Consider the following 15,008-nt stretch of genomic DNA (forward strand, 5'->3'; position numbering starts at 1 on the left):
TATTTTTTTTTTAAATAGTCTCTTTTTTTTTTAATATTTATTTTTTTTTAGTTCTCGGCGGACACAACATCTTTGTTGGTATGTGGTGCTGAGGCTCAAACCCGGGCCGCACGCATGCCAGGCGAGCACGCTACCTCTTGAGCCACATCCCCAGCCCGAGAGCAGCCATCTTGAGGGATGGGAGCAGTTCTCAGAAGGCTTTGAGAAAAGCAAGCTGAAAATCACTTAAAACCCAAGCAGAGAAGAATGGTTTTGGGGAAAATGGTTTCAGAGCCAGAGGGAGAACCATGAGCAAGCACTTGAGAACGGGAAGAGATTTAGGCCTTAGACATAGCTTGGCTGTGAAAATACTGTGCATGAGGCAAGAAGGGAAAAGACCTAGGAGCAGGGAGGGGTTAGAAAGTCTAATAAAAGTAACTGTTGACCAGTACTCAGGAGGCTAAAGCAGAAGGCTCTCCAGTTCGAAGCCAGCCTCAGCACCTCAACAACTTAGACTCTTGTCTCAATTTTTTTAAATAATAATTTTTTAAAAGGGCCGGGGATGTAGCTCAGTGGTAAAATACCCCTGGGTTCAATTCCTAGTACCCTATGATAGCACTCCTCTCCCCGCCACTGCTGCCAAAAAGAAAAAAAAGAAACCTGGCGACACCCACCTGTAATCCCAGCCATTCAGTAGACTGAGGCAAGAGTCTACTGCAAGTTTGAGGCCAGCCTCTTCGATTTAGTGAGACCCTGTCTCACAAAATAAAATAAAAACAAATTTTTTAAAAGGATATTGCTTGGGGGCTGGGGATGTGGCTCAAGCGTTAGCGTGCTCGCCTGGCATGCATGTGCCCCGGGTTCAATCCTCAGCACCACATAGAAACAAAGATGTTGTGTCCGCCGAAAACTAAAAAATAAATATTAAAAAATTCTCTCTCTCCCCCCCCCACACACTCCCTCTTTTAAAAAAAAAAAAAAAGATATTGCTTGGTGATACAGTGCTTGTCTAGCGTGTGCCAGACCCTGGGTCCAGTGCATAGTACCCCAGAATAAATAAATTAGTTAGCTAATTAACTTAAATAAAAGTAATTGCTGACAGTACCCTTAAAAAAAAAAAAAAAGGAAAGAAAACTCGCGCTCAAGGCCTTCAAAACCCAACCTGTCCAGTGAGTAGCCTCATTGTTCACTAGAGCCATTTCTGGCAGTCTGAGAGCCTTGGTCATAGTTGTACATGGGTTGACCTGGTTCTTACCCTACTGAGGGCTGATTGGGAACTGGGCTGGTTCCTGGTGTGTATGATCTCATTTCCTCTAACCAGCACTATACAAGGTGGATAATAAGGGCCTTGGCCAAGGCCAGCTGGTCAATAAGTGGCAGAGCTGAGATTTGAGCAAAGCTTGTTTGTTCCCCCACAGGGGAAAGCCTTGAAAGGAAACAGAATCCCTTTCTCTCTCCCTAGAGCTGCAGGTTGGGGCCTCATACCTGGGCTGAACAGTTGGTTCTCTCTGAATATATGGTGTCAGGAGACATTTAACCCCAGGAGAATAGTAACTTAGGAACTTGTGAAGACTAGAAGATAACGGGGAGAAGAGATGAGGGAGGGAGGCGGCAGCACTCTTCCTAGGGAGCAGTTAAAACCCCAAGCTTCTTCCTGGGCTTTTAGAAAGTAACATAAACAAAACAACACTAAAGGACAGGAAAACAGTGCTGAAATAAAGCAAAGCAGGCTGTTTGCCTGTGGTTGCACCCTGTAAGGTGTCTCTTTTCTCCAAAGACCAGGCAGCTCTCCCCATCCCATCCCTTGGTTCTAAATCACCCAAGAGCAGACAGAGCAAGCTGTGGGCCCACCTGCTCAGCCTTCTTTCAGACTACCCTGCCTCTAGTGCTAAAAGGATAGATTTGATCAAAGGCAAACAAACACTTACCATGGGTCCAGCCCTGCCTCTATTTATTTGTTTGTTTGTTTGTTTATATTTCATTTTTTGGTACTGGGGATTGAACCCAGGACTCTTAACCACTGAGCCACATCCCCAGCCCTTTTTATTTTTCATTTTGAGACAGGGTCTTGCTAAATTGCCTAGGTCCTTGCTGAGTTGCAGAGGCTGACCTCAAACTTGGGATCCTTCTGTTTCAGCCTCCCTAGTCACTGAGATTACAGGTATCTGCCACCATGCCCAGCTCCTGTCCTGCCTCTTAACAGCTGAGTATCCGTGACCACCTAGGCCTCAGTTTCTCTACCAGTAATGCAGAGTCTTGAATTGTGATCATTTGGGGATTTTTGTTTCATGTTCAGGAGTCTGGTTTTCATGGTAACAGAGTTGGGCCTATTATTCCTGCTTTTGCCCAGAACCCCGCCAGCTCCTGCCAGCAGTTGCCAGCTGACTCAATGGCCCAGGCCAGCAGCTAATTCCCTTTCTCTTCTGCTTTGTACCTTCCAGGTGAGGGCTCAGAGTACGGTGCCAGTGGGGAAGATGCCCTCAGCAGGATTCAGAGACTGATGGCCGAGGGGGGCATGACGGCTGTGGTGCAGCGGGAGCAGAGCACCACCATGGCCTCCATGGGTGGCTTTGGCAACAACATCATCGTCAGCCACCGCATTCACCGCAGCTCCCAGACAGGCACTGAGTCTGGAGCTGCCCGCACCTCCTCTCCCCAGCCCTCCACCTCTCGGGGACTGCTCCCAGAACCTGGGCAACTGACAGAGCGAGGCCTAAGCCCCCGGACAGCCTCCTGGGACCAGCCTGGTACCTCTGGGCAGGAGCCACCCCAGCCAACCCTGCCCCCTTCCTCCCCTGTCCCTATTCCTGTCCCCCTTCCCAGCACTGAGGGACCAAGCCTGCACTACAACCTGACCAATAATAACCACCTTCCTGACGGAGGTGGTGGCAGCAGGGGGGAGGCTACAGGCCCCAGCGGGGAGCCACGGAACAGGTAGAGACAATGGTGTGCACTGGTGCCTCCCTCTAGCCACTGAGCAGAAGCCGGACCTCACAGCTGACTGGGAACTGTACACACGGAAGCGCTGCTGGCTGCACCAGGGAACAGGAGGAGCAAGAGGGTGGGGATGAGGAGGAGTTAGTCAGTGGGCCAGAGGCAGTGTAGTGAGCAAGGCTCGCGCATGGGACTAGAAGCTTCCAGAATCTGGAGTCCAGGAGAGCCAAGCTGCTGGGCCTAGTGTGAATGGAGGAGCAAGTGGGTGTCTTTACCATGAACCCCCCTTTCTCCTAGGATCATGGGCTCAGGGGACTCAGCCCTGGACAGGAGCCCAAGAAGAGTGAATAGTCTTCCAGACCTGGCCCACACCATCCTGGACAGAGGCCAGTGGGGCAGCTTTGCCCAGCCCACCTGTGAGGTGGGCAGAGCCACCAGGAGCCCAGAAACAGGAGGAGTGGCATTGTCCCCAGAAACCATCATCTCTGAGCCTTCCAGAGCTCCAGCCTCTCTCCATCATCTTATCCCATCCAGAGACACAGTCAGGGGTCAGTCTGGGCTCCTGGGTTCCTGAGGGCAGGGACTTTCCACACTTGGTGTGGAATAATTGTGGGGTGAAGGGGACAGCCTGCTTCCCTGATACAGAATGGGGTCATGGGACGGTGGGCAGGTCCTCAATCAGGAGTGGGGGATGTAGGCTGGCCCACCCCCAGGCTTGTCCACCAAGCTCCTCCCTCCTCCAAGGCCCCCAGAGTAGCACCTGTGGGTGTCAGTATTATCTGAGCCTAGGCCAAAGCCCGCCCAAGGTGGGGGAGGGGATGAGACTCCGGGTCAGAATGTGAGGTCTTGGTCTGTGGTTTAAGGTGTTGCATGTGGAATCTTGAACTGTACGTGTAGTTTCTAGTGGAGAAATCAAGGCTCTGATCATTTTGTTTTTAGTATGAAAATGTGATTTTCTTTCTGTTTGTCACTCATCATAGAAACATTGTGGTGGGAGGAGAGGGGATAGTCTACTGCTAATGAGGGAAACACCAAAGATCTACATCATTAAAATGATGACATGCCCCTCACCAGGCTCCTCTGTTTGTTTCTATGGAAAATGGAGGAGGGGTGGGAATTGGGAGGTGGGGGGGCACGTGGAACTGAGCCAGCCTCTGGTGTTCCCCAGGTACTTCAGTGGTACTGCTGTTCTAGTGGAAAAGCCCTGGTTGACCCTGGCTGAGCCAGTGGGTTAAGGGGCTACCACCTCTGCTTCACACAGCTTTTCTAGACCATTACCCCTTGCTTCCCAGGTGCCTGCTGTGGATTGGGGCAGCTTCTCAGTGGTGGGTGGGCAGGAAGGAGTGGTTGCTCATCCTTGTCGCTTCCTACCCAGGATTATGGACCTGAAGATGTAAATGGCAAAAGCAATAGATCCCCTTCAATCCAGGAAGACCATCTGCCTTGGTGTCTCTGTAGCCAGCAGAGAGCTGCTCTTGTTTGCAGGCACCCTGAAGGTGCCATGCCTTCTGCTCCGGGTCTGCCTTTTTCATGTGTGTCTCCCAGACAGTGACTGAAAAGCCTGCATTGTCCTTGGGACTTGGCCACTTCCAAGTTCCAAGCCATTTTAGAAAGTGGGAGAAGGATATTTGCCCCAACTTAAGAGAGGTGTAACAAAATATGACAAACCCTGGGTGTTTCGTGGGCAGCAAGTACTTCCAGAACAATGCAAAGTTAAATAGTTAGAAACTTTCAAATTTTCTAGAAAATTATATCAGTAGGCTGAACTAAAAGATCCATCAGCACCCGTGTGGTCTTGGGCAAGCAACCTCTTTTTTTGTTTATTTATTTATTTATATGCTTAATGTGGTGCTGAGGATCAAACCCAGAGCCTCACACTGCTAGGCAAGTGCTCCACCACTGAGCCCCAGCCCCAGCCTCCGTAAGCAAAGTCTTAAAAAGTTAGTTTTATCTTTATAATCTTGTGTCATTCCTGCTCAGAGAACATAGTGAGGGCAGGCCTACCTTAAAAAGTAGGATTTGAAATAAATATTGAAGGATTTGTTTAGTGTAAACCACATGACAAGGACTCCGTGTGTATTATATCCACATGCAAAAACCCTCTAAAATGGTTACTGCCATCGCCCCAGACCACATAACTAAGTCGGAGAGCATGGGTTTGGACTTCAGTAGTGTATGATTCCAGAGCACACATTTTGGCCACTAATTCCTACAGAAGGAAGACAGCTTAGGAAAAACAGAAGGGGACCTGGAGTTGCACTGTTGCTTTTGGAACAAAGGTATGGGGAGGCCTTGTGGATGAGGTGGTCCAATTTTGGCCCTCCGTCATCCACCTCTGTGAGCTCTGGCCAAGGATGAGTCCACATGCTCCCTGTTGGAGGCAATTGTCAACACCTGCCTGTCTCCACACCATCCCTTTCCCTTGGCTCTCACCTAGTGGTAGCCTCCTTGATAGCAAAGAGGACCTTTGCAGGACCCCTCACACAACACAAGGCTGCTGGATCAGCAGGACAAAGATCAACAATAAATCCCTTTGGAGATGAGGGCACGTTCAGAGAAACGTGTGACCTGTCTACTGGGCCAGTTGGATCAAAGGGAGAGCAGAGAGACTAAACCATGTTCTCTGGTTCCCAAATCAGCCCTCCAGGGTTCCACTGTGGGTTCTGGGGTTAGGGGGTGGGGGAGGATAAAGTCCCAGCCCATAGCAGGGATTGTGGGGAAACCAGCGTGGCTTTGCCTGACAGTTTCTGGAAGAGCTCAAAGACAATTTGGGACGTTCGTTTCTCGTTTCTGGGGCTTCCAGTCCTTGGCCTTGGTGGTTTCCCCATCTAAGATTCTGCCCCCCCCCCCATCCACACACACGTTTCCAGTCTCCTAAGAGCATCCCGCACTCCCACCCCCGCCCCTAGGAGGAATATAGCAAAGTGGAACAAGCGCAGGTCTGTCATTGTCATATGAACCAACTGAGCCTCTCTGTGAAGTGGAGCAAGAACAATAGTGCTCCTTTCACCCTGTTAAGAGGATAGCCGGAGATCAGATCCCCCAGGTGAGGGAATATGGCTTCCCACACTAGCCCTAAACTCAAGTCCAGTCCTGAAGTTCCCAACTCTGACAAGCCGTCGCACAGGAGACCCGAACTCCACTTCCTGTGTAGCATGGAGAATCTCACACCCAGGGCCCACAGCACTGGCTCTTGCTCAGCTCCCGGCTTTTCTGCCGAGAAGTTCCTGCCGCCTCAGCCTCTCCTCCACTGCCGTCCGCGCCTCCGCCTTCCCCCAACGGCCCCCCGCAGGCCCGGGAGGGCGGGACTTGGGTTGTTTATCCAAGAGAAGGAACCAACCGCCTTAAGGTTAACCGGTTGTTTAAGCTCAGTGTTGGGGTGGCAGGTCCCAGGACCCGGACGCGGAGGGGCGCGTTCGACCCTGCCTGGCCTCAGAAAGGGCTAAGAGGGAGACCCAAGCGCGGTGGCCAGTGCGGCGGAGTCGAGGCCTCGTGGCCGAGGCCGAGGTGGTGCTCTCCGAGGTGCTGAAGCCGCCCACTTTCGGCCCTGCGCAGGCAAGGCCCGCCGACCTGAGGCTGCAGCCAGCGCTGTCCCGGGAGATCTGGGACACTGGCGACTTGCCCTTGGGGTCTTTTCCAGGGCTCCGTCCCAGGTGACCTTGAGCACCTGGCTTTTTACCTCACAAGCAGAGGTACACTCGCTTTACGAGCCGCGGCTGGATGGGCGGTGCACCGTCCCATCCTAGGGCTGGCAGAGCGGGTAGGAGCCTCTTCCACGGCTCGGAGCGCAAATCGGGGAACCGGGATGGGCTGTGGGCGCATTGTCTGCGGTGGGCGCGCTCTTCTCTCCCTGGCAGACCCTCGCCCGTCTCTGTCCTGCTCTTTCCCAGGCCCCGACGGCGCCCCTCCTGTGGGCTGCCCGGCTGCCGACGCGCAGCCCCAAGGCTGGAAACTGCAGGCCTCTGCCCCGACGGAACCGTGGTGGTCGAATCCACCTCACCCACCCATAACCTCCTGTTGGGGTCAAATACTCGCGCCCGCGGTCGAACCGCCAGCGGGATAGTGTAGCCGGGTGAGGTCCCGGAGAGGCGCAAAAACACTTCGGGGTCCCGGGTGCGTGGTCAGGGCGGAGGCGGGGAGCGTAGTCAGACCCCAGAGCCCGCTTCCTTCCCATCCCGCGAGGGGGCGCCGCGTCCCCATGACAACGCTAACACCCCCCCCCACCCCCCGAAGGGCAGCGCCCCCTGCTAACCCGCACTGGCGACTGTGGGCGGTGCCCCCACAGTGCCCGAGCCGGGAGTCCCCGCCGGCTTCAGGGAAGGCGCAAGCCGCTGGGGTCCCCGACGCCCCGAGTGGTGACCCCCGCGCGTCGCCGCTGGGTGACCGGCCCGGGGCGGGCGGCGCGGCCCCACCACGATTGGCTGCTTCCCCGTGACATCACGCGGCTCGGGGAAAAGTGCGAGCGTGAGCGCGAGTCGGAGCCACAGCGCCGGGAGCTGCAGGCGGAGCAGGGGCCGCCCCTCGGCACCCCGTCCCCGCCCCCGGCCCACGGCCTGGCCGCCCGCCCCTCCGGCCCGCCGGGCCTCCCGTCCGTCCCGCCGTCTGTCCGACGCGAAGGAAGCGGGACAGCGGCGGCGGGTGAGTGACTCCGCTGCGGCGCGGGGGCGGGGGGCTCGGTTGGAAGAGAAGGTTGCAGGGCTTCGGGACCCTCTGAGGGTTTCCAGAGGTGGGTTCCACTGGCACAGGGCCCCAGACCTCTTCAGGGGCTAGCGCGGTGCTGGGAGCGGCAGAGGGCCCCGGGGGTGGGCCACCCCTCTGGAAGAAAGGCCCGGGGTCTCTCGGAGACTGCTCCAGGTGCGCCTCTAGGGAAAGATGGCCATTCAGCAGGTCCGGGGCAGAGGAGTGCCCGCCTACAGCAGCCCCCCAAGCCAGCGACAGCCGTCGGGTCGGGACCCTGCACTCCATCCCTCCCACTGGCAGCTCTGCAGGGTTCCGGGCTCTGGAGCCCAATAGAGCCTTTTTCCCGCTCGTCTCCCCGCCCTCCCCTCCTCCCTTGACTGCCCGGGAGCTGCCTGCCCACTCCAGCCCATGGAGTCCTCTATCAGCGACCTTGAACCCCGACGGAAAACACCCCTGCCCTCTCCCAGTGCCCCTCCCCCTCCCCGGGACTAACCCCCGCTGTGGCCCAGGCTCTGAGCCGAGGAAATCCAGCCTCAACCACCACCACCCCACCCTCCGGACTCGCAGCGGAAGTGTGGGGTTCCTTGTCCATTCCGAATCCCCTGCACCCTTCTCCCTCCCCTGAACTCCGGAGTCTCCTCTCTGGCCCCAGGGACAAATCCAGGGGCCACAGCTTTCCAGAGCCCGGGAATAGCAGCTTCAAAACCGAGGACGAATGTCCCAAACCACCACACAGGATGCCAGAGCATCCATCTGCCTTGCACGGGGAAGGGTTGGGGTCTCGAGGACCCGGGAAAGCCTGGTGCCCACGCCCAGAGGCTGTTGCAACTGCGTGCTAGAGGATTGGCGGGAGGGCGGGGCACCGGAGAGCGAGGGCTTCACCGACCACCACCCAGCAGTGGAGGAGCCCCCAGATGGGCCCAGGAGTAATCCTCAAGCTGATCCTCGCGTCTCCCCTGAGCCCAAGGCTTGGGAAAACGGTGCCTACTTTGGCCCAAGGGCTAGGCAGGGCCTCTCTAGCAGGGAGCAGGGATGCAGGGTGACGAATGAAGGAGAGAAAGAATCTTAAACTTGTCTGACCCAAGCCCAAGCCGGGTCTCTCCATTGTAATTCTGCTGCCCTTGCCTTCTCACCACTGGGCACGCTGAGCTGAGCCTGGGGTCCCTCAAGGCCAAGTTGGGCGACTATTGCAGCCCTTGACAGAAGTCAATTGCAAGGCTGGGACTCCACGCCTCATCCTTGAGGACGCGGACAACCCCAAGCGTCGGACTAAATGATGTCTCAAAGTCTGGGGTCCGTCGCTTTCCGTAGTGTAGTCTGGCCTCAGCCCTTCCCCATCTACAAGCCAGGCACCATCTGGGCGCTGGCTCCTGGCGGACCCTCTCCGCCTTCAGGAAGACAGCTAAATCTAGGCGAGTCCACCGGCCTCGGTTGGAATGGGTCGGCCCTGCATTTGCTCGTGAACTCAAGTTCGCAAGCACAGCCGCTTGCACCGTGTGTGTGCATGCCCCAGGAATGCACATGCATGTACATGCACGTGTCCACATGGCGCGGGCATGCTCACGCGCTTACCGGCGCATTGGTATCCAGGCGTGGCTGTGCGCACACACGCACATGCAGACAGCTAGTAGCGTCTACTCGCGCTCCTTGGTAATCACACACAAACAGAGCTCGCACTCGCGTTCCCGCCCACACGTTCCTCTCCCGGTGCCGGGTGGAATCCGGGCGCCCTAAACTTTCTAACCCTTGAACCCCTGGCAGAGTTGAGGGCAGTTTTGTGGGCAACCTCAAGTAGGGTCTGGCAATGGGACCCTATGCCCCTTCCCTAAGAAGCCTTGCCTAGGGGTTCCTCGGGGTTTGCGGTCGGGTTGAAGTTAGGGGCGGTGGCGAGCGGCTGCCCGCTCGGGGTCCCCGAGCTGGCACCCAGGGACCGACATTGCCATCTAGTGGTGCGCAAGCTCCGGGCGGCCGGCATCTGGCTCGCCTCCTCAGATCCTGGGCGGGCCTGGATTCCAGGGAAAGGAGCTGCGGTCAGGTTGTCTGCGGATGACCCAGAGGGGTCCAGAAAGACAGCCTGGATCAAGTTGTGGAGACAGAGTTTGCCCTGTCTGCAACTGGCAGGCCCCAGAAGGAAACTAAATCACCGGCCAATTATTTGTTCAGGCTCAGCCTAACCCCACCCAGGACAAGAGGTCTCCTGTCCAAGAAAGTTAAGTGCGGGAGAGGGCAGAAATAGGAAGGGACCAAGGACCTAATGGGTCCCCCAGTTGTGTGGCTTTGAAAGGGAGGACTGTGCACTTGTACCCCGAGTTAAGAAGGTGGCTCTCGGTTCTAATTCTGCCTCTGCCCTGCTTTACAAATTGAGTGACTTAGGCAAGCTATTTACTATTATCCTTCTCTAAGAGGATATTTATATCCATAAGATTAGACTACTAATATACCTGGATATATTGGGCTGTTGTAAGAAGCATAAACCAGACAATCTATATAAAAAGCTCAGAGGGGTTCCTGTGTCACGTTGACACTCAATAAACAAGAGCTGTTTTCATTTCATATTTGGCACATCTAGCCCCCCTATTCCTTACTCCCTGCTGCCGTGTCCTGACCCTATGATGCCAGTGTGAGGATTTCCTGGAGGCTGACTGGATCATTCTTGCCCACCCTGTTCTCATGGGCATGTGCCTGGGTTGGGCAGCCTCAATGTGCTGGGTGCTACTGCCCTTCCAATTCAGAGGGTGACACCTGAGGATCTAGTTCAGAGGCTCTCAGAGCTGAACGAAGCTGTCAGACTCTTGGGCGAAGGCCCTCTTTGCCCTTTGCCCTTGATTCCTTGAGTGACCTTGGGGGTGGCATTACCTCCCTCAGCCTTTCCTCCTGTCAACCAAGGATTTGGAACTGGAGGACTTGAAGTCTGAGGCCATGAGGCTGGGTCTGTGTCTGTGATGGTGAAGTAGGGCACAGGGGCCAGGCTTGGGGGACACCCTGGTGCTAGGCTCCAGCCCTCAGTGCCATTTCCAGGCTGGAGAGGAAGTTGAGGAGCCAGTCCCAAAGCTGTTCAGGAGGTTGTCCCAGGGCAGGATCCTGTTCAGCAAATGAGAAAGGAGGTGCAGGAAGGCGAGGTGGCATCCCTGGGGCTGCCCTCTACCCACCCCGCTGGGCTTCTAGCAAGCTGGCTGCAGGGTGAGTGCGTCTTCCTCCACACCCGGCTGCCACGCCCGCTCTTCCTCTTTCACACACACAGACGCACAGAACTGCGTCTACGACCTGCGTGTGGCTGAGATGGGGCCGTGTGCGTATGTGGAATGGTGTGTGTGTTGGCGGGTGTTAAGGAGGCTGGGCTGAGCGGCTGCCCTGGCACAGCACGCTGGGCGTGGGCCTCCCTCACATGTATGGAAGAGGAAGAGGAGGAGGAGAGCTGAGGAGAGGCTGGTGGGAGGGAGCGAGGGCTCAGGGCAGGGGCCTGGGGCTTGGGAGACCCCAGCTGGGGCAGCCTCTGCATGGGGGTGTGGGAGGGGCTCCCTGAGATAATCCTTTTCTATTTTGCCTTCCCGGCCCAGCCTCAGGGCTGGCCTTGTCCCTGGGGAAGTCACTTGTTGTTCCTGGGCTGATGGATCCTTTAGGCTTCTGACTCCTGGGGCTTTGAGCGCCAGCTACCCCTGTGCTAGCTCCCCGGGGCTTGGGCTGGAGGTGAGGGCCAGGGAGGGAATACTGAGACTCTTCTGCACAGCTGCTGCTCCTCCTCTTGGAAGTGCCCGGCTCCTCCTCATCTCCTCTCGTCCTCTGGGATCCCTCCTACCCCGCACACACACACTCCCTTGGAATCACCGGCTCTGGTGACTCTGGCTTCCCTCTGCTAGAACCCTGAGTTATGGGACAGCTCTCAGCTCATCCCACACGCACGTCTCTAACAACAGGACATCAAGGGGTTTCCAAGTCTTGGTTAGGTTATTTGACATCTCCGTGCCAGTTTCCCCATGTGTAGGTAGTGAAAAATAACTGCCTCCTACATTTATTGTGAGAATGTCGTGAGTTAATACTGTTATTATTAAAAGTGTTTGGTAGACAATGAATATGGGTTGGGGCGGTGATGTATACTCTCGTATTAGTGTAGAATGTGCCAAGGCCCCAGGTTTGACCTCCAGCACAAACAAAAAATGAAAAGAAAATGACCACGTGTATGAATGAGCACCTCTCAGCAGACCACACGCACAGCCTCTAGTGCCACTCATTGGACATCCTCTCCCTCCCCCTTGTTTCCCTGGGCACCAGCCGCACTGGCAACGTCTGGGCTCACCACCTGCCCCCAGCCTGTGCTCAGGCCATAGTCCTTAGCAGGACTGGCCTCTACAGCGCCTCCTGTGGCTGCAGGCTGTCAGCACCCTCTTCATCTCCGGAGGGAGGCCTTTCCTGGTCACCTAGCAAGGAACCATCCCTGTCCTGTCTTCCGACTCCCTCACTCTGGGACACCCTGCCTTGTTTCCTTTCTAGCATTTGTTGCTATTGCCCACGTTTCCCTGCCCCCCAATAGATTATACAGGCTGAGATGGGTCATGTGTGTCATGCACCTGGAATGGCGCTTGGCACCAAGGAGGCCCACGATAAACGTTGAGTGAATGAGCACACGAGGAATGGCAGAGCTCACTTATGTTCTGCCAGGTGTTTTTCCTCCATCACCTCGACACCAGTTTCTCTCTTCATCCCACCCCCAGCCTCTTCAACAGTTCATCCCTTATCTTTCCTTCCTTCCCCAGCCACCCCACTGCTACTAACCAACATGGCGAACTTCACACCAGTCAATGGCAGCTCGGGCAACCAGTCTGTGCGCCTGGTCACGTCAACCCATAACCGCTATGAGACCGTGGAGATGGTATTCATCGCCACAGTGACAGGCTCACTGAGCCTGGTGACTGTTGTGGGCAACATCCTGGTGATGCTGTCCATCAAGGTCAACAGGCAGCTGCAGACCGTCAACAACTACTTCCTGTTCAGCCTGGCCTGCGCCGACCTCATCATAGGCGCCTTCTCCATGAACCTCTACACCGTGTACATCATCAAGGGCTACTGGCCCCTGGGGGCTGTGGTCTGTGACCTGTGGCTGGCTCTGGACTACGTAGTGAGCAATGCGTCGGTCATGAACCTTCTCATCATCAGCTTTGACCGATACTTCTGCGTCACCAAGCCCCTCACCTACCCCGCCCGGCGTACCACCAAGATGGCGGGCCTCATGATTGCTGCTGCCTGGGTCCTGTCCTTCGTTCTCTGGGCCCCTGCCATCTTGTTCTGGCAGTTCGTGGTGGGCAAGAGGACGGTGCCGGACAACCAATGCTTCATCCAGTTCCTGTCCAACCCAGCAGTGACCTTTGGCACAGCCATTGCTGCCTTCTACCTGCCCGTGGTCATCATGACGGTGCTCTACATCCACATCTCTCTGGCCAGTCGCAGCCGAGTTCACAAGCACCGGCCTGAAGGCCCCAAGGAGAAGAAGGCCAAGACTCTGGCCTTCCTCAAGAGCCCCCTGATGAAGCAGAGTGTCAAGAAACCCCCACCCGGAGGAGCAGCTCGGGAGGAGCTGAGAAACGGGAAGCTAGAGGAGGCCCCTCCGCCAGCCCTGCCACCGCCACCACGCCCCATGGGTGACAAGGACACCTCCAATGAGTCCAGCTCAGGCAGTGCCACCCAGAACACCAAGGAACGACCACCCACAGAGCTGTCTACCACAGAGGCCACCACGCCTGCCATGCCTGCCCCTAACCTGCAGCCACGGACCCTCAACCCCGCCTCCAAATGGTCCAAAATCCAGATTGTGACGAAGCAGACAGGCAATGAGTGTGTGACAGCAATCGAGATTGTACCTGCCACTCCAGCTGGCATGCGTCCGGCAGCCAACGTGGCCCGCAAGTTTGCCAGCATTGCTCGCAACCAGGTGCGCAAGAAGCGGCAGATGGCAGCCCGGGAGCGCAAAGTGACGAGGACCATCTTTGCCATCCTGCTGGCCTTCATCCTCACCTGGACACCCTACAATGTCATGGTCCTGGTGAACACCTTCTGCCAGAGCTGCATCCCTGACACAGTGTGGTCCATCGGCTACTGGCTCTGCTACGTCAACAGCACCATCAACCCCGCCTGCTACGCGCTCTGCAACGCCACCTTTAAAAAGACCTTCCGGCACCTGTTGCTCTGCCAGTATCGGAACATCGGAACTGCCAGGTAGGCAGGTAGGCGTGCCCTAGGAGGTGCTGGTGTGGCACGTGTGCTGGGGGACCACATGGCTCACCTGCTGTGGGGAAGAGACTAGGAGGCCCCATTCCGTGCTCGAATTTGCTGAAGAGGAGAACTGAGCTCTCCACCACACTTCGAGGAAGAGGCTCTGTTTGGATTCAGAGACCAGATCCCGGCTCAGGCCGAGGGGGCTCAGCCTCTGAACTGGGACCACCTGGCCCATGTCTGTCGCCCTGCCTCAGGGAGCTGGGGGGCACTGGCCCGGGTGAGCGCTGCCCCCTCGTAGGAGCATCACAAGAGAATGGACACCCGGAAGGGGGCAGAGGCCAGGAGCGTCTCCAGAGGTGCAAAGGGGCCAGTCTTGGAAGGGTAGAAGGGTGGGGTCCCCCATTCTGCTGTAATTGGTGCTTTCCGCCTCCCTGCACCCTGCATGTAGGCTCAGCTCCTCCCCCCAAAACTCCACTCCAGGGGCAGAATTTTCCCTCCTGCAGCTGCTCAACCAGGGCTCTGGGTGGCTACGTGCATGGGGGAGCAGGCCAGGCTAGGCTCAGTGCTCTGAGGCACCTCCCTTTCCCCTGTAGCACTGTCCTTGTCACTTCAGGGTGGGGCAGCTGGGAGGTCAGGGATTCACTCAGGAACTGAAGTCTAGGCTTCTGTGGTCCAGCGTTGATGGACTTCCCTCCCCCAGGAGAGAGCCTATCCTGGGTCACACACCAAAGGGGGGGGGCTGCAGTAGGCAGTGCCCTACCATCTTCTCCACTCTGCCTCTGCCCTGAAGGAGATGTGGGCCCAAGGGAGACAGAAAGGGGGTAAAGTCGGTGACCCATGCAGGCTTCAATGACAGTGCAGGGTGAAGCAGGCAAGCACCCTCCATCTCTACCTTCCCCAATGGGCAGAGCCCTTTGATGGATAGTGGGCTGGACCAAAAGACCTTTGACCTGGTGAGGCTTCTTCTAGTGAGTCATCCTGGTTTCCCTCCCCAGCCCTGGTGTGGTTATTGGAAGAAATGAGGACTGGATTTGATGGGGGACCCTTTCATGCTGTTTCCATGGGCTCTGGGGAGTACTCACCACCAAGCTACCAGTTCCCTTCAGTCCATCAATCCCTACCGCCTGTCTTTGCCCACTTTTCCACCCACAAACAAAGCTGCACAGCAAACTCCCTGGGAAGGGGCTTTTATATATTTAAAAAAAAAA

At 56.3% G+C, this 15,008-nt stretch overlaps 2 protein-coding genes across 10 annotated transcripts in view; both read left to right on the forward strand.

Moving 5' to 3' along the window:
- Ambra1 (autophagy and beclin 1 regulator 1) overlaps positions 1 to 3,970 on the forward strand; it is a 188,699-nt gene extending 184,729 nt beyond the window's left edge. For all 9 annotated transcript variants that reach the window (XM_077798123.1, XM_026399088.2, XM_026399090.2 and 6 more), the window contains one exon: positions 2,421 to 3,970. In XM_077798123.1, coding sequence (XP_077654249.1) covers positions 2,421 to 2,917 — 497 coding nt within the window. In that variant the 3' untranslated portion in view covers positions 2,918 to 3,970. The remainder of the gene's footprint in view (positions 1 to 2,420) is intronic.
- Positions 3,971 to 12,367: 8,397 nt separating this feature from the next.
- On the forward strand, positions 12,368 to 13,804 carry Chrm4 (cholinergic receptor muscarinic 4). Its single transcript, XM_026399191.2, has one exon. The coding sequence runs from the start codon at positions 12,368 to 12,370 to the stop codon at positions 13,802 to 13,804; it is 1,437 nt and encodes a 478-aa protein (XP_026254976.1).
- The last annotated feature ends 1,204 nt before the right edge of the window (positions 13,805 to 15,008 follow it).

The sequence above is a fragment of the Urocitellus parryii genome, chromosome 4 (assembly GCF_045843805.1).
Source record: "Urocitellus parryii isolate mUroPar1 chromosome 4, mUroPar1.hap1, whole genome shotgun sequence".
NCBI classification, from domain to species: domain Eukaryota; kingdom Metazoa; phylum Chordata; class Mammalia; order Rodentia; family Sciuridae; genus Urocitellus; species Urocitellus parryii.

Bases quoted from the DNA above. Each gene is read 5' to 3' on its own strand.
- Chrm4 (XM_026399191.2), top strand. From the start codon at position 12,368: ATGGCGAACTTCACACCAGTCAATGGCAGCTCGGGCAACCAGTCTGTG.